This window comes from Pelophylax lessonae (assembly GCF_965119305.1).
Source record: "Pelophylax lessonae genome assembly, chromosome: 4".
Lineage (NCBI taxonomy): Eukaryota > Metazoa > Chordata > Amphibia > Anura > Ranidae > Pelophylax > Pelophylax lessonae.
In genome coordinates, this window is record NC_138771.1 from 27,343,589 (window position 1) to 27,369,248 (window position 25,660).

At 43.9% G+C, this 25,660-nt stretch overlaps 1 protein-coding gene across 1 annotated transcript in view; it reads left to right on the top strand.

Annotated features, from left to right (window-relative positions):
• ADAMTS17 (ADAM metallopeptidase with thrombospondin type 1 motif 17) overlaps nucleotides 1-25,660 on the top strand; it is a 540,263-nt gene that overhangs the window by 284,590 nt on the left and 230,013 nt on the right. Inside the window, exons 9-11 of the mRNA XM_082253049.1 lie at nucleotides 18,744-18,884; nucleotides 22,132-22,282; nucleotides 24,318-24,419. Coding sequence (XP_082109175.1) covers nucleotides 18,744-18,884; nucleotides 22,132-22,282; nucleotides 24,318-24,419 — 394 coding nt within the window. The remainder of the gene's footprint in view (nucleotides 1-18,743; nucleotides 18,885-22,131; nucleotides 22,283-24,317; nucleotides 24,420-25,660) is intronic.

Below are 25,660 nucleotides of genomic sequence, written 5' to 3' on the forward strand. Positions count from 1 at the left end.
CAGATTAGCCAGAGCTTGGAGTCAAGTCACAGGCTGAGTTCAGTAACAGATGGGTACAAAATCACAAATAGAGTTCAGGTCAGAGACCAGCAAGGGTTGGGAACATGCTGGCAGCGAAGTATAAAAATCAAAAGTCAGAATCTTTGTCAAAAGTCCAGGTCTGTAACACGGATGAGCAGCAGAAAAGGGTAATCCAGAGAAAAGTCAGATGTCAATAATAGGGTAAGCAGGCTTCAGAAACATGGGTAACAAAAGTATAAGCTGGAAGGCCATCCAGCATTGATGTCATGCAGGTCTCAGGTTTAAATAGGGCCACACTAAGCAAATGCAGTAGTATTGAGTTATTATTGGTTTTCCTAGGAGTGCTGTTTTAAAGTTATAAGCGAGAGGCTGGTTCATTGGCGATGGTATGTCTGTCAACTTTTTGGCTATCCTCTAAACCGCAGACCAAAAGGGTCTGAGTTTTGTATGGAAACATCGTAAAACTCTTCTGCTTTGTCATTTAAACATTTTTAGTGTCCAAAAATTCTGACCATGTTCAAAAAAAAAAAAAAAATCAGATTTCACTTCTGACAAGGATCCCTTTGTTGTACAAAAAAAAGATCTCCTTAGACATTTTCTGCACACACTATTGTCTCTGGACATTGATGTAAAGAAGGCACTCTGTCAGACGAAGAATACGCATGTGTAATATCCACTGCATGGAACAGATCTCTTGGCAAGAAGATGGAATTAAAACCTTCTCTGTAGAGCTGCAAGAATAATTGTTAAAAAATTGCGATCTTGATTCCACCCCCCTTACGATCTTAATCCGGCATTTCCACGATTTATGTAGCAAGTGCAGAGCAGTTGTCTTCTCACAACTGTCAAAAAAAAAAAAAAACAGCCGGCAAAGATTATCACAACATTGCTCAGCGCTGAGAGATAAAACTGAACATTGTATCATTTGGTTCTTTTAGAAATCAAAAGACTGAACTTCGGTCTGCAAATGAGGTCAGTTTAACCACTTAAAGACTAAGGCCCCTTTCACACATGCAAACCATTCAGATCCGCCTGTCAGTTTTTCAGGCGGATCTGAACGAATGCTCCATGCATCCCTATGGGGCAGCGGATGTCAGCGGTGACATGTCCACTGACACCCGCTGCCATCCCATCCGATCCTGTCCGTCAACTCCGGACGGATGGCAACCCTATTTTCCATCCGTCCATAGGGGATAGCGGGGATCTGACAGCTCCGTCTCTGCACACAGAGCGGAGACAGAGCTGCCATCCGCCTGCTCAGTGGGGGATCGCGGATCGATCCCCCGCTGAGAAAAACAGAGTCCGCCGACCGAGCAGACAGTGTGAAAGGGCCCTAAGCCTTTTTCTTACACTTGCTGCTTACAAGTTAAAACCAGTATTTGTTGCTAGGAAATTACTTAGAACTCCCAAAAACTATATATATATATATTGTGACAGGAAGTCAGGTAAATCTGTGGGTGTTGTCACAGACAGGAGATACATTTCTGCCTTGTTTAGACAATTCACCAATTACTATCAGGTGTCGGCTGCGGAGATAGCCAGAAAGGTTTAAGGACGTTGGAAAGCTTCAGCTATTCAGAATGAGGAAATTAAGGCCTCTATAAGTTATCCAGAGGATGACTACTGATTGCTGCATCCTGAGGCTTTTTGCATTAAGGAGAGCAGTGAGCTGAGAGAGTTTTCTGAAGGTGAGGTAGTGTTGATTTTTTCTGTGTGAAAGGAAAACAAATCGACTATTGGTTTTCTGCTGTATGACCAGCAGTGTCTGCCCAGCAGTAGGTTGGGACAGACTCCATAGGTAGGTTCCTGTGTTGTGAAGGTTGACGCCCCAAGTGGCCAGGGTTTATTTTATGTTTGTTTGATTTATGCTGTTTGGATGCTTGCACTTGTTTCCAGCAAATTGGAAGAATAAACCATAGACCGTTTTTTTCAACCACTCCTCGGCTGTCTCTCTGTGTAGCGAACCCACCCAAGGGGTCACCCAAACCTGCTACCGAGCTAACCCTTTACAATATATATATATTTTTTTTTAGCAGAGACCCTAGAGAATAAAATGGCTGTCATTTTAATATTTAATGTCACACTGTGTTTACGCAGCAGTCTTTCAAATGCAATTTTTTGGGGAAAAAATACACTTCAGTGAATAAAAGAAAAACAAACAGTAAAGTTAGCCCAATTTTTTTGTAGAATGTGAAAGATGTTGTTACGCCAAGAATCGTGGTCTTTATTCTATGCAAAAAAAAATTGTGATTCTCTTTTTATCCAGAATCGTGCAGCTCCACTTCTCTATGAATACTGGCTACTATAGGCACATCCTAAAGCCTGGTACACACAATGAGATTATCGGACGAATGATCGTCTGTATTTATAAATAAAAGAGGTTACTTAAGTTACGAAAATTCTCTTATGACAGAATAAAAATTTGGAAGTGCTGTAAAAGTGTTGTATTGTATTTGTATTGTATTTCTGGATGACAACTGTACTGGTTAAACGAAAATCATACGATGTGTTATCACACGAGAAAAATGTTTGTGTTTGTCCCTTTGGATAATTTTGCATGACTTGTCCTGATCGGCTCTCGAAATCTGTGCACCAACGATCAGATTATCTCATGATCACTTTGAAAGCGGTATTTATCGTGCAACTTTTTTGATTGTGTGTATGGGCCTTCGTGCTCGATGAATTTTCAACTTTATAAACTGAAAATATAAATACGTAGCAACAAACGCTATCAGGACCTCTGTCATGGAGCTACAGAGTACTCAACCTAGTGTCCTTTATTAAGATTTTTACATTCTCCCAAAGTGACACTAAGCAGAAATATGAATTAACGTAATTCATTCAAATAATTCATATATATCATACCACTGTGTTTATTTATTTTTTTATAATCAAAGTACCTTATTCTTGCAGCACTGTTGTGTGGTCACATGATCTCTCCCGGTTCTTTGGCATTTGCAGGGAAAGATCCTTGGACGGGCTTCTATTACTTTTCAGGATTGAGTTACGGACAGAGTGCCGAGTTCCGGGGTGTGCTATGTACAGAGCACAGGGTTCAGGATTGCATTACATACAGAGTGCAGCGTTCAGGGGTGCACTATGTACAGAGAACAGGGTTCAGGATTGCGTTATGTAAATAGTGCAGCGTTCAGGGGTGCACTATGTACAGAGAACAGGGTTTAGGATTGTGTTATGTAAATAGCACAGGGTTCAGGATTGTGTTACGTACAGAGTGCGGAGTTCAGGAGTGCGCTATGTACAGAGCACAGGGTTCAGGATTGCATTACATACAGAGTGCAGCGTTCAGGGGTGCACTATGTACAGAGAACAGGGTTCAGAATTGCGTTATGTAAATAGTGCAGCGTTCAGGGGTGCACTATGTACAGAGAACAGGGTTTAGGATTGTGTTATGTAAATAGTGCAGCGTTCAGGGGTGCACTATGTACAGATCACAGGGTTTAGGATTGTGTTATGTAAATAGTGCAGCGTTCAGGGGTGCATTATGTACAGATCGCAGGGTTTAGGATTGTGTTATGTAAATAGTGCAGCTTTCAGGGGTGCACAATGTACAGAGAACAGGGTTTAGGATTGTGTTATGTAAATAGTGCAGAGTTCAGGGGTGCACTATGTACAGAGAACAGGGTTCAAGATTGTGTTATGTACAAAGTGCAGAGTTTAGGGTTGCGCTATTAACCGTGTGCAACCCAGCAAAAAAGCTTCCTCTTAACTTTTTCTCCTACCTGGCTCTACTCTAGTACCTACCTGTGCAGGAGGTTAAAGTACTTCTGCCATGCAGGGAGATCATTCTATCTGATTCTGGAGATTTGTCCCCACCATGAGTGCATGAAGGGATCTGTGCAAAGCTGTTCCTTGTAAACATAGAAGGCTTCTGTGTATACAAGTGAAAGTGGGCAGCAAGATTGGAGGGTGAAATGGAGTTCAGCCATGTTTCAGGTGCAAAACTGGGTGCGAGGGCCTGGTGGGCCAGATTCCGCCCACTGGCCTTTTGTTTGGCATATGTATTTTAGTTGATGCCTGCATTATAATACACTGTTGTTTCCTAATAGTGCAATAGAGGAGAGGGTTCATCTTTATATCAAGGGTGGCAAAAATTACCAAAAATTAAGAAGCTGGCCTTTTGGCTGTACCCCCAAAAGCAAATATTCTGGCTTGTCTGCAAGAACACACAGTGTGACTTTGCCTATTGTGGCTGACTTTCATCAAATCATTCAGTAGTCTCTCTGTGTCTATCGGTGATTCCAAAGTGTATATTTTCCCTATCTTTCAGTAGAAAGAGGAATTTTGTTGGATGGACCAAAATTTTTGAGTTTAAATCCCATAGATTTCCAATTAATGGTTGACATCCCTGTCACTTACAGCACATAACACTGCACCTCCCTACCAAAACATGGACAATCAAATGGGCATAGGTTTGCTAAACTATGTATACCTTATATCGGAGTATGTTTAGTCATATTTGGGAGACTAAAGTGGTCCCTATTTTAGATTTGACTGTATTGAAGGTAGCAGAAGGACAGAGTTATGTACTTGTACTAGCTGTACAGTATGTTAATATACATTTTTTTTTAATCAGGACATAAGTTTATTGGTGATTTTATATGTGCTTGAAGGTCTTGTGAATTAATAAGCTACAATCAGCTACTTCCAATGTGTGGAGTTTAGGAGACCTTTTTAAATGTGCACATCGGGATATGGTGTTTTATTGCCAGTGGTTATCACTGTACATCCTTGCAGCTGGAATAAAATTACATCACTATTACCACTCAGACTCCACATCTTATGTTGGCAAAAGGGCAATAATTCAATAATATAGCAGTTGCCTGAAATAAGTGGTTTGACCTCCATGTCTGATTGTATGTTCTCCAAAAACCCGACATACTAGCACGAGCCGCGTGCAGGGTAAGAGACGTTTATTACTAAAAATTTCCTCGAAGCGTAACGTTGCCAAAGATAATAGATTCACAGGACTCTGGGATCCTTCTTGAGAGCACTGTGCTCAACCTTAGAGCTAAGAATAGAAGAAATTACAGTTCTGTGAAATGAGAATCCTACCCACATAGACATTTTTTTTTTTACCACCTGATTGCATGGATGAGTGGGGTCACATGGCGTCCACGTTCTGCACAGAAAGAGGCAGCAAGTTGTAAAAAGGAGACTACAGATGACTATGCTTTTCTTCTACACTCTTTCTCTCAACATTAACTTCAAATCTTAGTCTAAGACAACATTTGTTGTTTGGAGACATTCAAAAAAAGTTAAATATAATATAAAATATAAAAAAATAAGTCAATTGCCCATTTTTTTTTTAAAGGATATTGATTTTTTTTCCTTTTTAGTCTGTAGAAGACCGGGTGCCCGTGACCTCCAAGCACATGCCCATGTTCTGGGATGACGGGTCGCCAAGCTCACGATCAATGGGTTGCCAACTCTCCATCCTAGAGCATCAGAGTGCATAAAGCCAGCCCCGGCACCAGAGAAGGCAAGCAGCTATGGAGGGAACAGGAGCCACATAAGCTGATGCTTCCTCTGTACCACCAGCACCTGTCGCAGGCGAAGGGATACCAAGTGCACTTTGCCTGGGACCTCTGTAACAGCACGGAGAGTAGTTATGGGGTTTTCGGGCGTGGTCGGATCGAGCCCGCCAGGAAGCCGGCACTGCACCCAGCCAATCACAGGCAGCGTGTGTATGTGCAGCTGCCGGTCAGGAAATGCCTCACTGCCTATGATTGGCAGTGTGCAGTGAGGGCTTCCTGGCAGGCTCCATCCGAACACGCCCGAGCCCATCAGTACTGGAAAGAAATGCCATCAAAGCTGAAAGAGGAAAAGATCAGTGTATTACATACATTGCACTTTTGCAATTGGCATATTAGCAGTTTTTAAAAGTGTTATTAGGCTGCTTTCACACTGATCACTGTGCTGCACCTGTGGCTTTCCTGCAGGTTAACTGCACTGGGCCATAGACTTCCATTCTATCCTGTGGGTATAAAATCCTGTGGTGCACTTTCTAAAAGCAGGAATTGTGGTGTGCTTTCAGAAAGTGCACCAAAACTCCTGCTTTCCGAAAGTGCACCGCATATGCAAGATGTAATAGAAGGCTATGGCTCAGTTCAGCTATCCTGCAGAAAAGCCGCAGGTGCACTGCTCTGCACTCACAGTGTGAGTAAACCGCAGCACATCAATAAAAAAACTAGCCTTATCAGGGGCTCAGGACAGTAAGGGCTCATTTACATTTTCGGTATGGGGGTGGTAAAACCCCATAGTTGTGGCCTGCATTGGGTTACCAAATTACTCTAAGTGGCCCTCGCTCATCAAAAGGTTTAACAACCCTGGTGTAAGACCACAACAATAATATGTACAACGGACTTAACAGTCTCTCATGTCTCATTGTACCGGAGCAGATATTAGCAGTGGTGTCTGGTGCTCCATGGGCCGGCGGGGAGGGGGGGCGGAAGACTGACCACACCATACCCCCCCGGACCACACCAGCTCATACACCATAACACCCACCCCCCCCAGACCACAGAAGCTTGCACACCATAACACCCACCCCCCTCCCCTCCCCCGTCAGTCACCGGCTCACTCACCCTGGACTGACGTGGAGGGCCGGCAGCGGCAGCTTCCCCTGCATCTCCTCCCTCCTCCTTAGCCAATAGCATGGCCACTCCTTTCGGACAATCGGGCAACGGGTCTCAGGACCCGCTTCCTGATTGGCTGGGAGGAGAATCAGTGTGGTAATAGCGAATATTCATTATTGTCACACAACTGGGTAGACTCAGGGTGCAGAGCCGAGCCCACTCTTTTTTGAAGCCCATTAGAGCCTCTGGCTCTAATCACATGGTTAAAAAAAAAAAACCCCATTGGAATCCATGTATCCAGCGCCCTGCATGTAGATTAGGGGGCTGGACGCATGGATAGGGGGGGCGGCGCCCCCAATGGATGGGCCGCCACTGGATACTAGTAAATCAAGACAAACAGAATATGTAGCAAAAACGGTATTCCGAGATTAGGGTTAAGGAGAACATATGTAGAGTTGGCTCAGAAACCTGGTTCAAAGTAATGTGTATGATGTGACCCATGGTCCCCAAACTATCAAAAAGCTGAGGCTTCTTCCATTTTCCAAAAGTAACTTTGTAGAGGGGTATTAATCAGATTTTTCTAAGCATCAGTGGAGGGGGAGGGGGGGGGAAGAGTTCTTTCCACATTAGAAGAATGAACTTCTTAGTATAAAAATAAAAGTGCATGCAATAATATCTAAAAGGCAGTTTTTAGGGTGGGAAGTCCAGGACTTAACTTTAACCAAACATATTGGACATATTGACAAGTCCAAAGACAATGAAAGAAATTAGCAGCTTATCCACATCCCTGAACACAGGCTGGGGAGGAGTGTAGACTCACTTTGAACCATTTTGTGGAGTCTAGCTGGGTTATAGTGGTCATGATAGAATTATGGACACAATGGGCATGAGGGAATCATGTCAACTGCATTAGCTTGTCCCCAGAGGAGATTACTGAGCCCTCTAGGACCACTTATTTTTCTGCCTGTTGGTAACTGATCCTAGAGGTGTTACTGAGGGTAAAAATATATATGTCTGTCACGGTCAGGGGTCAGGCTCAGAGGCCAGTAGCTACAGCAGTAAAGAGGCTCCCACTGACCAGCTGTATATTTGCAGCAGCAGGTCACCCTGGTGGTGACCTGCTAAGCACAAACCGGTATTCACCAGAGCTCCTGATAATTGAGATGGGTTTTGCTGTGGTTTGGTACCTTTTCGCGGTCCTCAGGATCATCCTACCAGGAGGTTAACAAGCCGGGGTTCAGTAGCGGATATAGCAGGTAGGGATCAAACAGAAGCCTAATCTGGTAACTAGTGGTCACAGGTTTGGATTAAGAAAAACCGTAGTAGAGGAACAAGCCAAAGTGGTAGTGAAGATACAGACAGCAGCAGTAGTGATGAGAGCCAGATATTGGCTGGAGCACAATAACCTGGCAAACAGTGCAAAGACATGGCTTAAATAGGAAGTTCATGGGAGGAGCAAGGAGTTTACAGTTCAGCAGAAAGAGGGAACAAGGCAGGATTGTCCAATAGATCAGACAGGTTGCTGTCCAGCATCTCCGGTAGCTCAGCAAGAAGAAAACATTGCCTGACACAGCAGAGGTCGCAGGTTCAGTACCGGGTCCTGACAATGTGGAGACTAGTTTAGAGGTATCTGGCCTACTCAAGAGCTGTTCAAAAGTGGTGATGAGTATCTCACATAGTGATATGTAGGTGTTTTTGTGATACATGTGAACATTTCCGATCTAAAAGAAATTTGTTTAACTGCTATTTTGTATGCCTTTTCTAATTGTCTATTTCTGTACTCTGTAAACCAAAAGAAAACTTTAATAAATATTGCGAGATTCAAAAGGGTAGATGTTACCAGGGTTGTTGTGTGTACCGAATTGGAGTTGGGCTGTGTGGCCAAGTTGATGATAGTAGACATTTAGAGGGTAGGCTAAATTCCTCCTGTAATTTAGAGGATGGAATAAGTTCTTGGAAGGTGGTTAGGGGACAAGGAAATTGTAAACCATACGAAGACCAGCATTGCGTGTTTGGAACAGAAAGTAGTTCTTGCGAGGAAGGGTTTGACCATAAGGCGATAATTGGCAATGTTATAAATAAGTTGTGCTAAAAATGAAACATATAATATAATTTATATGGTATAGAAATGTCCGTATAAATGCCCAATATTGGAAACGTGAAGGGAAGTAACTGTGCAGGTACCGCTTACCGGAAACAAAATATGTGAAAGCCAAAAGTGACAACAAATCCAGATGTCCTCAGGGAGTGGACCTCGCAGTTCCCACGTAGATCTCCTCAGTAGGATGATAGCATATGGAATACAAAAATACAAAACGCCATAGCGTAAAACCAAAATAACGAAATGGAAAGACAACACCCAAAGTGATTGGGAACGCCAAGGTTCAAGTGCTGGAGGATGGATCTAGTGAGTAGGCGTGAATATAGGTAGAAAGATTCAATCACCACTAGAACTCAATAGGTACTTCTTACCAGAGTGTGAAAAAGTAATAGCCAAACAAGGTAAATCAGACACCTCCCCCAATAGGACTGCCGCTTACCAAAAAGACACATGTAAAGAGCATAAAAATAGATAGGGGATCTCAACCATGCAATCCAGAGAGGGCAACACCGATAATGAATACCCTTACCGACTCCAGATAAACGATGGGCAAGGTAGATATGCTCAATAAGATCAATCCGCTATGACCTCCGCTGAGGGCTCCACTGGGGACTCAGGATGCAGATGGGGGGCATCAACTCCTCCGTACGGCACCATGTGTTTCCTGTGTTTCCAATGGGCAATGTTTATAATTTCCTATTTACTTGTTGAATTTAGCTACGATGATTTATAAAAATGAATAAGTATGCCAAGAGAGAGCTGTAAGATGCACTGGTTGTACACATACTAGAAATTTGCTGGGTGTAAAAGTTGGCAAATACATTTTGAAATCGGTGAATCGGAATGTCCGAAAAGATTTAACAACCCTTCCAAAAGTGAATTGCTGGCATTCACACGGTTTAAACAGGTGCTGTAGACCATGTTGTAGATTCGTATGGTATGGCATCCCCAAAGCAATACCATACGTTGTTTTTTTTTTTTTTTTTTTTTTGGATACAGTAGAAAGTGACTAAACTCAACAGGAAAGTAAGTAGCAATCTCAAACGTGAGGGGGATTTCCCTCTTAAAAAACTGTCCCTGGAACAGATGTATTGTACCCATTGGAAGGGTCCCCCTTGATTCAAGTGCTGTAGATCATGTTGTAGATGCATCCCCAAAGCCATGCCATACAATTTTTTTTTTTATATTTATTTGACTAAACTCAACAGGAAAGTGAGTGACAATCTCAAAAGTGAGGATTAATTCCCTCTTAAACAGCTGTCCCTGGAACAGATGTATTGTACCCATTGGAAGGGTCCCTCTTGATTCAGGTGCTGTAAACCATGTTGTAGATTCGTATGGCATGATATCCCCAAAGCAATACCATACTTTTTTTTTTTGTTTGTTTTTTGTTTTTTATTTGGATACAGTAGGAAGTGGCTAAACTCAACAGGAAAGTGAGTGGCAATCTCAAAAGTGAGGGGGAATCGGGGCCGGGACAAGAGGTGGGCAGGAGGGGGGGTTGCTCTGGGTGCAATGGTTTATTGCAGGGATGGGGGGCACCTTGAACCTAAACCTAAGGGAAGGAGTGCGCAGTTTGGCATCCTTGCCCTGGGCACTGGATGACCTTGTCCTGGTACTGGGGGGGAATTCCCTCTTAAACAGCTGTCCCTGGAACAGATGTATTGTACCCATTGGAAGGGTCCCCCTTTATTCCATGTTTCGGTGGAAACTGTACAATGTTGGTTGTCCCAATACTTGTATACAGAACACATGGGGCCCTAATTTAGTAAAGGCAAATAGACTGTTTAGTGAAAAGGGTAAAAATATTGCGCTTAAACACTTAAAACACAACCAAAAAAGTGCTTGTGTGCATAAACATATAAATAATAAATATATATACTAGTGAATAAATAAATAAATATATATGTTGTGAAAAGTCCTTAGTGAAATATATCAACAATCCTTAAAGTGCCCAGTGCAATACGGATCTCTCAGCAATGACTGAAAATCACTTTAGCTTCAAGTGAGGGACCTCCACCATAGGGACTTTCTCCACCCAGTGCTCAGGGTAAATACTTCTTACCGAAGCTGGTGGACCCCTTAATTACAGGGGGTCTAAAACAGCATATAATGTCCACAAATGCCTCCAAGCTATCCTTCAGGTCCCTTAATAAGGCTCAGCTCGCACAAGGAACTCCAAGTATTTCCAGGGTGGTATGGTATGGAGAAAAAGATAAGGAAACTCCGATAGTGTAGTATGTTCTATTTAAGGGGTTTATTAATAGAAATGCACTTACTCAAACATCATATACAGAATGCCTTCATGGGGTAAATGCAGCATGGGTTCGGTGTACGGGACGCTCCTCTCTTCCTGCGTATCACCAACCCGGAACTCCACGGTCTCACGTTCCCGACGCACGTTTCGTCAGACGCGCTGACGTCATCAGGGGATCATGATAGACTGTTTACTTTATAAGGCTCCATGTACACGGGACGCTGGAAATGGCCGTTTAGGAGCAGTTGGGCGTTTTTTTCAGAAGCCCCTGAACCCATCTACATTTTATCTTATCTGTCCATGTACACAGGGTCGTTTACAGTCATTTGCAGGCAGTTGCGTTCAGGGACTTTTTTTAGAACGCAATTATTTGCGTTCGAACGTGTGTTTCCCGGCGTTTCAAACGCGTCTGAACGCGTCCGAACGCGATGACCCGCGTTTAGCGTTCGCGTTTTTCCATTTTAAAGGGGAATAATTTTTTTGACCTCTAGGAACGGTTCTAAACGCAAATGCCCCTAAACGCCCGCTAAACGCGGGTACAAACGCGACTGAACGGACGTTTCAAACGTCCTAAAAATTCCAGCATTCAAAGGGACTTTTAACAACGTCCCGTGTACATGGAGCCTTAAGTTGCACTTCACAAGGGAATTTTCCCGAGAGCTTAGTGAATGAAGTGAGCTTTTTTTTTTTTCTTGCGTGTGATTGGGTATTCTTTGAAAAGGGAAATATTTCTTCATTCAGTAAGCCGTGGGGGAAATCCCCTTGAAAAGTGGACATTCTATTTGTATTTAGTAAATCAACTACATAGAGAGGATGGATTCATGTCCAGGAACACAGACAAAAAAATAAAAACAAAATGCTTTTAACCCTAAAAGTTTTGGCTTTAGAAATGTACAGTGGGTATGAAAAAGAATCCCTCCCTTTAAAATTATCACTTTTTGTTTCTTTGCAGCCTGAAATGAAGACAGACACAGTTTTTGTTTTATCCAGCTGTATTTACTCAGTCCAACTTATAACATCCAAGTTAAAGATATAACACCAACATGTCAGAAAAAAATAAAAAGATTCAAAAACCGAATCACTGAGTTGTAAAAAGGATCACTCTTTTATGTCAATTTTTTGTTGAACCACCTTTTGCTTTAATTACAGTCTTTAGTCTGTTGGGATTTGTCTCTACTAACTTTGCACATTTAGACTTTGCAATATTTTCTTTACAGGACTACTCAAGTTCAGTTAATTTTAATGTTGACCGTTTGTGGACTGCAGCCTTCAAGTCATTCCACAGATTTTCAATGCGGTTTAAGTCTGGGCTCTGACTAGGCCATGCAGAGACATTCTCCTTTTTCTCCTTCAACCACTGTGTGCTCATTTTTTTTTTATCAGAAACAAAAGTTTATTAGGTTTAACATCCACTACAGGTCAATAACAATAGGTGGTACATGCACCACTCTCCAAACGCAGAGTGTAAAGCCTATAGAATACTGGGATGTATAAAAAAGGGGATTCACTCCAGAAATAAAGAGATTATTCTCCCACTCTACAAGACTCTGGTCCGGCCACATCTGGAGTATGCTGTCCAGTTCTGGGCACCGGTCCTCAGGAAGGATGTGCTGGAACTGGAGAAAGTCCAGAGAAGGGCAACAAAAATAATTAGGGGAATGGAGGACATCAGCTATGAGGAAAGACTACAAGCACTGAACCTATTCTCTCTGGAGAAGAGACGATTGAGGGGGGATATGATATCAATGTACAAATATTGTACTGGTGACCCTAGCATATGGAATAACCTATTCAGAGAAAGGAAATACAATAAGACATGTGGCCACTCACTAAAACTAGAGGAAAGGCGGTTTAACCTTAAAATACGCAGGGGGTTCTTCACTGTAAGAGCAGTAAGGATGTGGAATTCTCTTCCGCAAACAGTGGTATCAGCAGGGAGCATTGATAGTTTCAAAAAACTATTAGATGGGCACCTTAAAGACCACAACATACAGGGGTATACAATGTACGGTTAACAGCAAACACACACACACATCATAGGTTGAACTGGATGGACTGGTGTCTTTTTTCAACCTCACTAACTATGTAACTATGTATACAAAGAAAGACATAGAGTAGGACACAGCAATCAGAATTTACAATGTACATTTCCACCAGCCTAACTCGACTGACGCAATGTCTAAAATAAATGTATTTTTGGAGCCTCCCATCTATATACCAGTAATGAGCACCCGTATGTATACCTCCCTAGGTCGGCATGAGACGGTTCACGACTAGTTCCGTCCCGGTGTATCGAACCAAAGTTGCCATAATTTCTCAATCTTGGCCGGACAGCCCCGGTGCTGCCAAATATGTTTTTCTAACCGTAGGGTATCTCCCATCTGGGTTATCCATTCTCCCACCGTGGGAGGGTCAGGGTAAGTCCAGTGTCTCAGGATCAGTTTGCGGGCTTGAAACCGTGCTCTTCCTATGGCCTGCCCGGTAATGTCGTCCACTGAGAGGTCGCACAAGATCCCAAGAATACATTGTTTGGGGTCTTCCTGAAGAGAACCGAGTGCTCATTTTTGCTGTGTGCTTTGGATCATTGTCATGTTTTTCTTCTTCTGATTGAAAACTTTCTGGTAAAGGGCAGCAGATTTTCCTCAAGAATTTGCCGGTATTTTTCCCCATCCATTTTACCTTCTATCCTGACAAGTGCTCCAGTGCCTGCTGCAGAGAAACACCCCCATAACCGGATATTACCACCCCCCCCCCCCCCCCCCCCATAACAGGATACCACCTCCATGCTTTACTGTAGGAATGGTGTTATTTGGATGGGGAGCTGTATTGGAATTATATATTATTATATATTATATTATATTATATATTTATATTATATATATATATATATATATATATATATATATTATATTGGATTGGATTTCCGCCAGAAATATTCTTTGGTGTTGAGGACAAATAGTTCAATTTTAGTCTCATCTGACCAGAACACCTTTTTCCATGTGGCCTCAGAATCTTCAAGATGCGTTTTAAGGTGGTCAGATGAGACTAAAATTTAGAGCAGGCATGTCTAACCTGCGGCCTGGGGGCCGCATGCGGCCCACTGCCCCCTGAAATTTTTTATTTTTTTGCTGGGGAGGAAGGAAGTCGAGTCGGGGGCATGGCCACAGAGGCAGCCTTAGAGGGGATCATCCACTAGTTGTGTTAAATTAGTGCTGGGGGGGGGGGGGGGCGAGACAGCACGGGAAGGGCGCAGCGGCATTTTATTACTTATATACCTTAACTATAGTATATATTTTATATGCGGCCCGAGACAATTTCTCTACACTCAATGTGGCCCAGAGAAGCCAAAAGGTTGGACACCCATGATTTAGAGGAAACTAAAATTCCCAGTAACACTCAAGCCAGTGGCTATAACTCCTCTGCTATGCTTTACCACAAACATCTGGCAGGAATTTATGATGATAGCACCTGCCATGGCTAATTTACAGCACCGTAAAATTATGCAAAAATGCCGTTATATTTCTTTGCAGAGTGTAACCAGGTGAACCTGATACCCCTGAAATAGAGCTATGAACATCAGCTAGTGTTGGATATGTAAGGCTCTGGATCCTGAAAGTCAACTTTTATACACGGGTCAAGTGTGAGATGCAAAGTCAGATATCTTGATATTCCCAGATGTCCAGTGATAGGACCCTGAGCCAGAAAATCTGTATTTTACAGTGACACAAACAACGCAAAGCAGGATGACTATTCAAGGCATGGGCAAAAAAATCTGCTTATTTGCCTGTTTTAGCAATCTGCATATTGTGTCTTAAAACCAGCGCAGTCAGTGTCACCTTTTTATTGGTTACGTTCATGAAAGAGACGGAAGCTCCGCTTTCCATTGGCCAGATAGTTCCTGCTCCACCGGCGGCTACCATATAATGCCTATTATCGTACGTGATATCTGATTTTATAGGATTACAGTCATATCAAATGTTTCTAGGTGATAGAGCAGGCTTTTCCAACTTACAATACAAATAAAATGATTGGGTCTATTTATAAAGGAGTGAATGTTGCTTTCACTAAACATTCTTTACATGTAGTTAGTCAGGTTGAAAAAAGACACAAGTCCATCTGGCTCAACCAATAAACAAAAAAATAAACAGTAATGAAAACCCAACCATACAATCCAATATACACAATCCTATACCCGCAGTTGATCCAGAGGAAGGCAGAAAAACCCCAGCAAAGCGTGATCCAATTTGCTAAATTTGCTCCATTCTTTGATGGAGAATCAATCACTGTCATTTAGAGCACATGGACATGGATGATTCTTCTGTAGCGTTTAGTGAATGTCTTAACCACTTGCCGACTGCCTAACGCCGATCTACGTCGGCAGTCAGCCCCTCACAGGCAAAGTGACGTAGGGCTACGTCACTAGCTTGTGAGGGTCTAGGGAGCGAGCGCGCGCCGCCGGAGGCGCGCTCCCGCGTGGTCACGGACCCCCCCCCCCCGCGCGTGTGACCAGCGGACCCGATGTCCGCCGGTCACTCGGCGATCGGCGGGGGAGAGGGAGAATGTCAGGCAGCTTGTGTAAACAAGCCACCTGTCATTCTCCTCGCTGTAAAGACACTGATCACACGGATCTAGTATGTAGATCCGTTGATCAGTGTCCTTACAGCTCAAGCCACAGCCAATCACAGTAGAAAGCACGCCCCTAGGGATACACACAGCCCCTCCCTTCCAAATAAAGTTAACCCCTTCACTACCAGTGTATTTTTATAGTAACAGTGCATATATATAGCACTGATTACTGTAGAAATGTCACTGGTAACCCCAAAAGTGTCACAAATGTCAGTCAAGGGTCCGATCTGTCCGCCCCAATGTCACAGTACCGCAAAAAAAATCGCAGATCGGCGCCATTACGCGTTAAAAAAAAAAAACAACAAAAATGACAAAAATCTTTCCCTTTGTTAGTAAACGCGATAACTTTTGCGCAAACCATTTAAAATACGCTTTTTGCAATTTTTTTTTTTTACCAAACATAGGTAGCATAAAACAAATTGGCCGAAAATGTTAAAAAATTTTGATTTTTACATTTTTTTTTGGGGAAATTTCATATAAAAAAATGTGAAAAATATTGCTATTTTTGCAAAATTGACGCTCTTTTTTTGTTTATAGCGCGTGATCAAAAAATCGCACAGGTGATCAAATACCACCAAAAGAAAGCTCTGTTTGTGGGAAAAAAAGGACGCCAAATTAGTTTAGGTACAGCGTCGCACGACCGCGCAATTGTCCGTTAAAGTCACGCAGTGCCGAATCGCAAAATACCCCCTGGTCAGGAAGGGGGTAAAATCTTCCGGGGCTTAAGTGGTTAAAGTGCATGTTTGGTGAATGTCTTAAAGTGATTGTAAAGCTTCAATTTTATATAAAAAACCAAAATGTCATACCTACCTACCCTGTTTAATGGTTTTGCACAGGGTGACCCAGACCCTCCTCTTCCGGGGTCCTCCGCTGGTACTCTCTGCTGCTCCTCTTGTTGCGCCCCCATTGGAAGCCGTTTCCCATGGGGGTAGATCTGTGGACTCGATCCAGAGCTGAGGTGCTTGTGTCCATAGACACAGACAGTGCAGCTTGGCCCAGCCCCCATTTGATTGACAGCGGAAAGAGCCAATGGCTCCTTTTGCCACCTATGAGCGGAAAGAGCTGCTGTAGACAGGCACAGTGCTGGATTGAGGTCAGGCTCAGGAAAGTATAGGGCGGTGATATAATTACAGGGACATGTTTTACTTTAATGCAGAGAATGCATTATATCATTGCTTTATAAATAATTATTATACAGGATTTGTATTGTGCCAATAGTTTGCACAGCACTTTACAATGTTAGGGCAATCAGTAGAGTTACAATACAATTAAATACTCCCCTATGTATTCTTTTACAATAAATAACAATGAATGCATTTTTCTCTTTTTAAAACCAAACTCCAGTCAAAGCTGTTTTTTTTTTTTTTTTTGTTTTGTTTGCCAGGGGTTTAGGAACACTGTCAGGTTTTTATTGCTTCTTCTGTAGCTGATACATAAAGTGATCAAAAACTTTTTTGTTTTTTTGCTGTTTTTTTTTTTTTCATTCTATTCAAATATGTGCATTGCAAGGATCTGAACAAATGTTGTTGCCGATTTCTACCGGTTTCTGCTCTGAAGGAATAGCTGGTTTTGGACCATGTGTTGTCATCAGCTGATGCATTTTTAGGGTTCTAATTATAAAAGTTGCAGGGTCTGCATTCCTTTAGATGTGATTAAACCTTGGGGAGTGTCTCACCAAAAATTGAATTTATTGTTGCAGAGGATGCCTAAAACCTGACTTGTGTTTTAGTGCAGAGTTCTTCATACAAGCAGGAAATTACATTTTTGGGGCCATTGTGTACACCAGTGGTGTAGAGTAAGGGTCTCCAAACTTTCTAAACAAGGGGCCAGTTAACTGTCCTTCAGACTTTGGCTAGTAGGAGTAGAAAAGGTCCTGACCCCAGTGGGAAAAAATAATGCCCCCTCGTTGGTATCATTGGGTGCCAACAGTTGGTGTGATTGAGAGGAATTGTGCCCCTTTGTTGGTGTCAGTAGGAGAAATTGTGCCCCATCATTGGTGTTATTGGGCCCCATTGTTGGTCTCATTGGGAGGAATTGTACCATCTTTTTGGTATCATTGGGAGAAATTGTGCCCCACCTTTGGTGTCACTGGACCCAGTTGTTGGTATCTTTGGGAGGAATTGTGGCATCTCATTGAAGTCCTTTGGAGGAATTGTGCCCCACCATTGGTGTCATTGTGCCATCTCCTTGGTGTCATTGGGAGGAATTGTGCCATGTAGTTGTTGACATTGGGAGGAATTTTTCCCCATCATTGGTTATATTTAGCCCAATTGTTGGTGTCATTGAGAGGAATTGTGCCATCTTCTTGGTGTCATTGGGAGGAATTGTGCCATGTAGTTGTTGACATTGGGAGGAATTTTTCCCCATCATTGGTTATATTTAGCCCAATTGTTGGTGTCATTGGGAGGAATTGTGCCATCTTGTTGGTGTCATTGGGAGGCATTCTACCTCTCCAATTGGGGTCAGTGTGGGGGAATTATACCCCATTGTTGATTTCAGTGAATGAAACAGTGCTCCAAGGGCCAGATAAAAGCCAGCAAAGTTTGGAGACAACTGGTGTAGAGTATGCCTCCAGGTTGCCACATTGCATTGAATTTTACAGACATGACAGCGATTGAAGCTTAAAGGAAAGGTAATTTTGTTTTCCCTTGATAGCTCAAAGGTTTAGAGGAAGGGAGGGGAAGAGTGAAAGGACCTCTCTGGCATGGGTCCTCTGGGCCTGACCCTCAAAACAATGGGGGTCAGGGGGGAGCAAGATCCTTTGGGTCTGTACCAGAAAAGACTTTTCAGCTAAGCAAGTAACAGCATGTTCCTTAGTCGATTATATGCTTCCGTCGTTTGAAAGTGGAGCCAGCAAGCCCATGTGCGTGAGAATTTGGAAGGAAAGGTCATTTTTTATTTATTTTTAAATAACGATATGGCTCGTGTAGCAATTGTATATGCTATATTTTATTATTTGCTGTATTTTTTTATTTCCATGAGAGTGGAGTTACCCTTTTAACTTAATTATCTCCTCCTTTCCTGTCTGCCACCATTTTCAGTTCAGGTGTGTTTTTTTTTTTTTTGGCTATTTTTTATACACCGGTTTACTGTATATATCAATGCAAAAAAATCAAGTGTGTTAATATTCTTTATCCTGCAGCATGGGAATGAGCCATGACGACGACCATCCAGCCTGTGCAGGCCGTTCACATATCATGTCCGGAGAGTGGGTAAAAGGCCGCAGTCCCAGTGACCTCTCCTGGTCAACCTGCAGTCGTGATGAGCTGGAGAACTTCCTGAAGTAAGTGGCCAGTTATATCCTAATCAGAGCAGCAAGAATAATAATAATAATAAACCTTTCCTAAATCAAATAATATTAAAGCCGTAATAAACCCCGAAACAATAAATGTTTATATTGCAGCTTATCAATTCTTTAGAATAGATGACTTTGCATTTTTCTTTTTTAAGCTTTTTTTCCCCCTTTATTTTCACCTTTTGATTTGCTAGTTAAGTTCTTCTAAATCTGCTAGTCTACAGCTCGACAAACCCCTGGGTTGCCACCTGAATGCCGCACAACCGTCGCATGCCACCATGCTATGTATGCCTGGCATTGCTTACCCATCTGCGAGCCAAGGACAGGCTTAGCGGGTGCTGTTGGCTAGAGAAATGGGGGTGGAAGGAGAAGATCCTCTCCCCCCCCCCCCCCCTTCCCGTTCCTTTTCTAGTTGTTAACCCGGAAGTGACATGTGGCGTCATTTCCGGGTCCCTGTTCACAGTTTCCCTGGCCTATAAGGCTGGGAAGGAATGTAATGCAGTGCGATGTGCATTGTATTGCATTTAGTGGCATACAGGGGGAGACCCTGGATGTCCCATTAAACCTGTCACCCAAAAAAAATAAAAAATCATCACACTTTTTGTCCCCTATGTGATAGAAAAGAAAAAGTTAAGTAATTAAAACATTTTTTTTTAACTGCTTGCCGGCCGGCCGACCGACCACCGCATATATACTGCGGCAGGCTGGCTCGGCTGCGCAAATCGACGTATGCGTACGTCGATTCATGGGTACGGTGCTGGGGGCAAACGCGCTTCCGCCCCCACTAGGCAGCAGGGGGCATGCTCGCGTCCCCACTAGCCAGCTGGGATGCTGACTCCCGGAGCCGGTGGACGTGATTGCCACCGGGCACCTGCGATTGCTCCCCGCTGAGAGAGAACACCGGTCAGCTGTTGTAAACGCAGCTGACCGTTGTTCTCTCTGAAATGATCACAGAGCGCCTGAGATCCTTCTATATAGGAACACAGGTCTCTATGGTCATTTCACAAGTCCCTCCCCAATACAGTTAGAAAACACCCCCTAGGCTCACACTTAACCCTTTGATCACCCCTAGGTTAACCCCTTCCCTGCCAGTGTCATTGTTACAGTAACAGTGCATATTTTTATTACTGATTACTGTAGTAATGTCACTGGTCCCCCCAAAAGTGTCAAAAATGTTAGATCTGTCCGCCGCAATGTCACAGTCCCGCTAAAATGCTTGGACCCATTGTCAGACCCTACGCTGGTGTAGTGGGTCCTGGGTTTCTCCTGGTGGACGACAATACCCGGCCTCATGTGCGAAGAGTATGCAGCCAGTTCCTGGAGGATGAAGGAATTGATACCATTGAATGGCCCCCACTCTCGCCTGACCTAAATCCAATAGAACACCTCTTGGACATTGTTTCTGTCCATCCGACGCCACCAGGTTGCACCTCAGTCTGTTCAGGAGCTCAGTGATGCCCTGGTCCAGATCTGGGAGGGACACCATCTGTCGTCTCATTAGGAGCATGCGAGGACGTTGTCAGGCATGCATACAAAGCACGTGGGGGCCATACAACCTACTGAGGACCATTTTGAGTTGCTGCAATGAAATTTCGGCAAAATGGACTACCCTGCTGCATCATTTTTTCACTTTGATTTTCGGGGTGTCTTTGAATTCAGCCCTCTGTAGGGTGAGAATTTACATTTCCATCAAATGATGTGGCATCCTTTCCTTCCTAACACATTACCCAGTCCATACCAGTATAGATCCTAACACATTACCCAGTCCATACCAGTATAGATCCTAACACATTGCCCAGTCCATACCAGTATAGATCCTAACACATTGCCCAGTCCATACCAGTATAGCTCCTAGCACATTACCCAGTCCATACCAGTATAGATCCTAACACATTACCCAGTCCATACCAGTATAGATCCTAACACATTGCCCAGTCCATACCAGTATAGATCCTAACACATTGCCCAGTCCATACCAGTATAGATCCTAGCACATTACCTAGTCCATACCAGTACAGATCCTAACACATTACCCAGTCCATACCAGTATAGATCCTAACACATTACCCAGTCCATACCAGTATAGATCCTTACACATTACCCAGTCCATACCAGTATAGATCCTTACACATTACCCAGTCCATACCAGTATAGATCCTTACACATTACCCAGTCCATACCACCATACCAGTATAGATATCCAGCATGATATTTTTCCCCGTTAAGATCTGATGTGTTTTTTAAAATGTTCCTTTAATTTTGAGCAGTGTATATAATGTTTGGGGGTTTTATGTAATCTTCAGGCCTAAAATAATTTTTTTAAAAGTGTGCAAAAAACAGCTCTAGTTGTGAAATGGTTAAAGGGTAAGTCACCTTCAGGGACTTCTTAAATCCGTAAGATTTTATAGTTACAAAAAAAACGGCTACTAACATTTTTAACTGACTCTTCGATTTAAAGAGGTTGTAAACCCTCTCTTAGAACTTGTACCTATCGGTAAGCCTTTAATACGTCTTACCTATGTACTGTAAATATCTCCTAAACTTGCAACATTTAGGAAATATTTACTTTTAATGCAGCCAATGACGTCATCATGCCGTGCCGTTCCTTCAGAGCCCTGTGCCGTGAACGGCAGCTCCTGTGTGCATGCGTGGGAGAGATGTAATTGCGCCTCCGGCCAATCAGATGGCCGGAGGACGCGAACCAGGAAGCAGGGCGGCCGAACATGTTGACCCGTTCGTTCTAAGGTTCGTTCTAAGGTAAGTATATCGTAATGAGCTAGTATGCGATGCACACTAGCTCATTATGCCTTTGTCTTACAGGGATTTTTTTTTTTTTCATTTTTTTGGTGAGGGTTTTCTTCCTGTTTAAAGCTAATTTGTCAAGCCCTGTGCTAGTCCATCTAACGCTCCCCTCCCCCCCAGACTGACAATGCTGCTGTCCAAGGGTGTCTCCATTGCTCCTCCATCCAGAGTGGTGAACCCCAAGACAGGAAGTGTTACTGGCCGCATCACCAGATTATTATAAAGGGGGGGGGGGACCTAAAAAATCCATCACATTTAAGGATTGGTAAGCTGCTATATATTATATTTTTGTTTTAGGGTTGATACCGCTTTAAAGCACTTTTATATCTGAATTTAGCATGTGTGGAATGCATTTCTGAATTTTTCAGCGTTGAAAGTCCGTTCTTTGTCGTATTGCTCTGAGCCCTTAGGCTGTTGTTTGAACTCTACACAGGTCCAAGGTGAGCTCTTGTCTGCTGGTGACAGACCCTCGCAGTCACCATGCTGTCAGGCTTCCCCACAAACTGCCCGGGATGCATTATAGTGCCAGCGAGCAATGCCAGATCCTTTTTGGCAGTAATGCCACGTTCTGCAAAAATATGGAGGTAAGGGAATGCAGGTTTGGTTGAATGTAACAGCTGATCAGTAGACAATAGAATTCTTCAACAGTGAGTACACTTCTGATCTGCTCGGTTTGATTTTTCTCTGTCAGTTTGCATGGGGATCCTCCTGGGTGCTCTCAGGGCCGCTGATAGGGGGGGGGACCACCAGTCCTCGGCACACAGGGGGGCCCCAACAGCATTGGGAATCGGTGTGGTCGGCCAGGGGACCAATTAGCTTTCAGCTGCTGCAGGGAGAGAGACACAGGACATCGTCCCTGTAATTGCTTCTCCCCCCCCTGTTCTGCCTGCTTCTGACCCCAGTGTGCCCCCCCCCCCTTTTAATGAGCCGTCCCCCCTCCCAGAGAGCTGCAGACTTCCCTGTCCTGTAAAAAAATGAATTCTGAAAAAAAATAATTAAACATTGTAATATATAATTTAAAAGAATTGTAAAATAAAATAATTGTAAACATTCTTAACATTATTAAAATATATATATATATCTATATCTATCAGACACCACATTACAGGCTTGCTTCTTACAGATCCCCTGACCAGCACGGACTACTCCGTACAGACCCCTACCCCTCTTCAACCCCCCCCCCCCAGGATAGACCACTCCCCCCTCAGTACAGACGTTCCCCCCTCAGTACAGACGTTCCCCCCTCAGTACAGACCTTCCCTCTCAGTACAGACCTTCCCCCTCTCAGTACAGACCTTCCCCCTCTCAGTACAGACCTTCCCCCTCTCAGTACAGACCTTCCCCCTCTCAGTACAGACCTTCCCCCTCTTAGTACAGACCTTCCCCCTCTCAGTACAGACCTTCCCCCCCAGTACAGACCTCCCCCCCTCAGAACAGACCTCCCCCCCCTCAGTACAGACCTCCCCCCCTCAGTACAGACTTCCCCCCTCAGTACAGACCTCCCCCCCCTCAGTACAGACCTCCCCCCCTCAGTACAGACTTCCCCCCTCAGTACAGACCTCCCCCCCTCGGTGCAGACCTCCCCCCCCTCGGTGCAGACCTCCCCCCCCTCGGTGCAGACCTCCCCCCCCTCGGTGCAGACCTTCCCCCCTCGGTGCAGACCTTCCCCCCTCGGTGCAGACCTTCCCCCCTTGGTGCAGACCTTCCCCCCTTGGTGCAGACCTTCCCCCCTTGGTGCAGACCTTCCCCCCTCGGTGCAGACCTTCCCCCCTCGGTACAGACCTCCCCCCCCCCTCATTACAGACCTTCCCCTCTCAGTGCAGTCCTTCCCCCCCCTCACTACAGACCCCCCCCTGCTCAGTACAGACCTCCCATCGCAGTACATAACTCCCCCCGCAGTACAACCCCCCCCCCCAGTACAGACCTCCCCCTCTAAGTACATGCCTTCTCCCTCAGTACAGATTTCCTCCCCTTTTAAGCTCACTCACTAAGCGAGATGCAATGGCAGTTCAGAGTGAGGGGAAGCCCTCCCTTCAGCTGTGTCATTTGACCAGGGCAGAGGAGAAGACTTCCCGTGGCTCTGAACTGCCGCTGTCAGGGGAACAGCGGGTGCCAGATCTCTGGGGGATTCTGAACAGTTGTAGTAGCAATTGTTTGATTTTAATGCCATTTTTTCAGGTGAACCTGATTGAAAGCGTTATAAAAATCAATGGGCAGGTGGATGTAAACGAACATGTCTGTTTATATCCGATTACCTCCGAGCCTGTTTAGGTCCACTAAAAAATGGGAAAAGATCTGCGTCCTTTTCGGTTTGTTGGACCTACAGTTGAAGGATTGGAGGTGGTCTTATTTAAATGATCTCAAGTCTGTTTACATACGGTCACCCATAGGAAAGCTCCAGTATTTGCATGCAGAAAAAGCATGAATGGACAGGGATGTCACAAAAGTGGAATCTCTTCTGTTCTGCTCCGATCCCTGCTAACTGGACAACCGCCCATGTGAAAGGGACCTAATAGTAGTAGTTGCTGTATTTGTTTTAGGAAATATAGTTGTATGTGGATCAAAATCAAAATGTAGCCGCATTAATGAGAACTGTGTGTGTGTCTCCTTTATTTTCAGCATTTGATGTGCGCTGGCTTGTGGTGTCTCGTAGAAGGAGATGCCTCTTGTAAAACCAAATTGGATCCGCCTTTGGATGGCACAGAATGTGGAGCAGACAAGGTGAGCAGAAGAACTGTCAAAGCTGTATTTAACACAACTATTATATATTTAGCAGCTTACCAATTCTTTGACGTGATGGCTGCATTCGTTTTCTTTTTTTAGGCTTTTTGTACCTGGTGATCCGGCCAGTAATGCTGGCCATACACTGTACAAAAAATCAGTCGAAAATTCGATCATTTGGACAGTTCTTTCGTTTTTTGGCCAGGTAATGGGCACAAATCGGTAATCGGTTGTGAAGTTTTTGAGCCACAAAAATGGACAGGTTTTGAAATATTCTGCCGAACGAACGATAAATTGAAAGGTTAACATTTTTCTCGTCCAAACTGTTTGCACTCGGTGTATGTGAGAAAAGGAACAAAAAATGTATTTATTTATTTCCATTGAGCGATTTATCGGTCATTACATCATGGCACCTTCATCTGCTCTCATGACCGAGTGTTCGTTTTTTCGAAAATGAATTTGAACGATTTTTCGTATAGTGTATGGCCAGCATAGGTCTGTTATTTTTCAACTTCCTTTAACCACTTGCCGACCGTTTACTGTGTATATACGTCGGCAAGCGGGCTCTCCCAGGCAAAACCACGTATCGGTACGTCATTTGCCTGGCAGGAGCTAGGGGGCGAGCGTGCGCCGGCGGCGGCGTGCTTCCGCCCCCGATCCTCAGCGGGGAAAAGACTCGAGAATAAAAGGGCAGTAGTTGCAATATTTTTTGTCACGTATTTTGTGGCGGTCTTCCAAACGCAGTTTTTTTTGGAAAAAATAAAATTCCCTGATTTTTTAAAAAAGGAAACAGTAAAGTTAGCACACTTTTTTTTTTTTTTTTATATATTGTGAAAGATCATGTTATGCCAGTCAAATAGATACCCAACATGTCATGGCTTCAAAATTGCGCCCGCTCGTGGAATGGCGACAAACAATCTCCATAGGTGACTCTTTAAAAATGTCTACAGGTTACCAGTTTAGAGTTACAGAGGAGGTCTAGGGCTAGAATTATTGCTCTCGCTCTAATAATCGCGGCGATACCGCACATGTGTGATTTGAACACCGTTTACATTTGTGGGTGGGACTTGCATATGCATTTGCTTCTGCACGCGAGCTCGGAGGGACGGGGCGCTTTACTTTTTTTTTTTTCCTCTATTGTTCATTGACAGACGCAGCTCCATATCTTCTTGACCATTGGGTTATGCTGCCCCCCTACAGGAGTAGGACACTAGGCCGGAAAATGCTTTACCACGCCTATG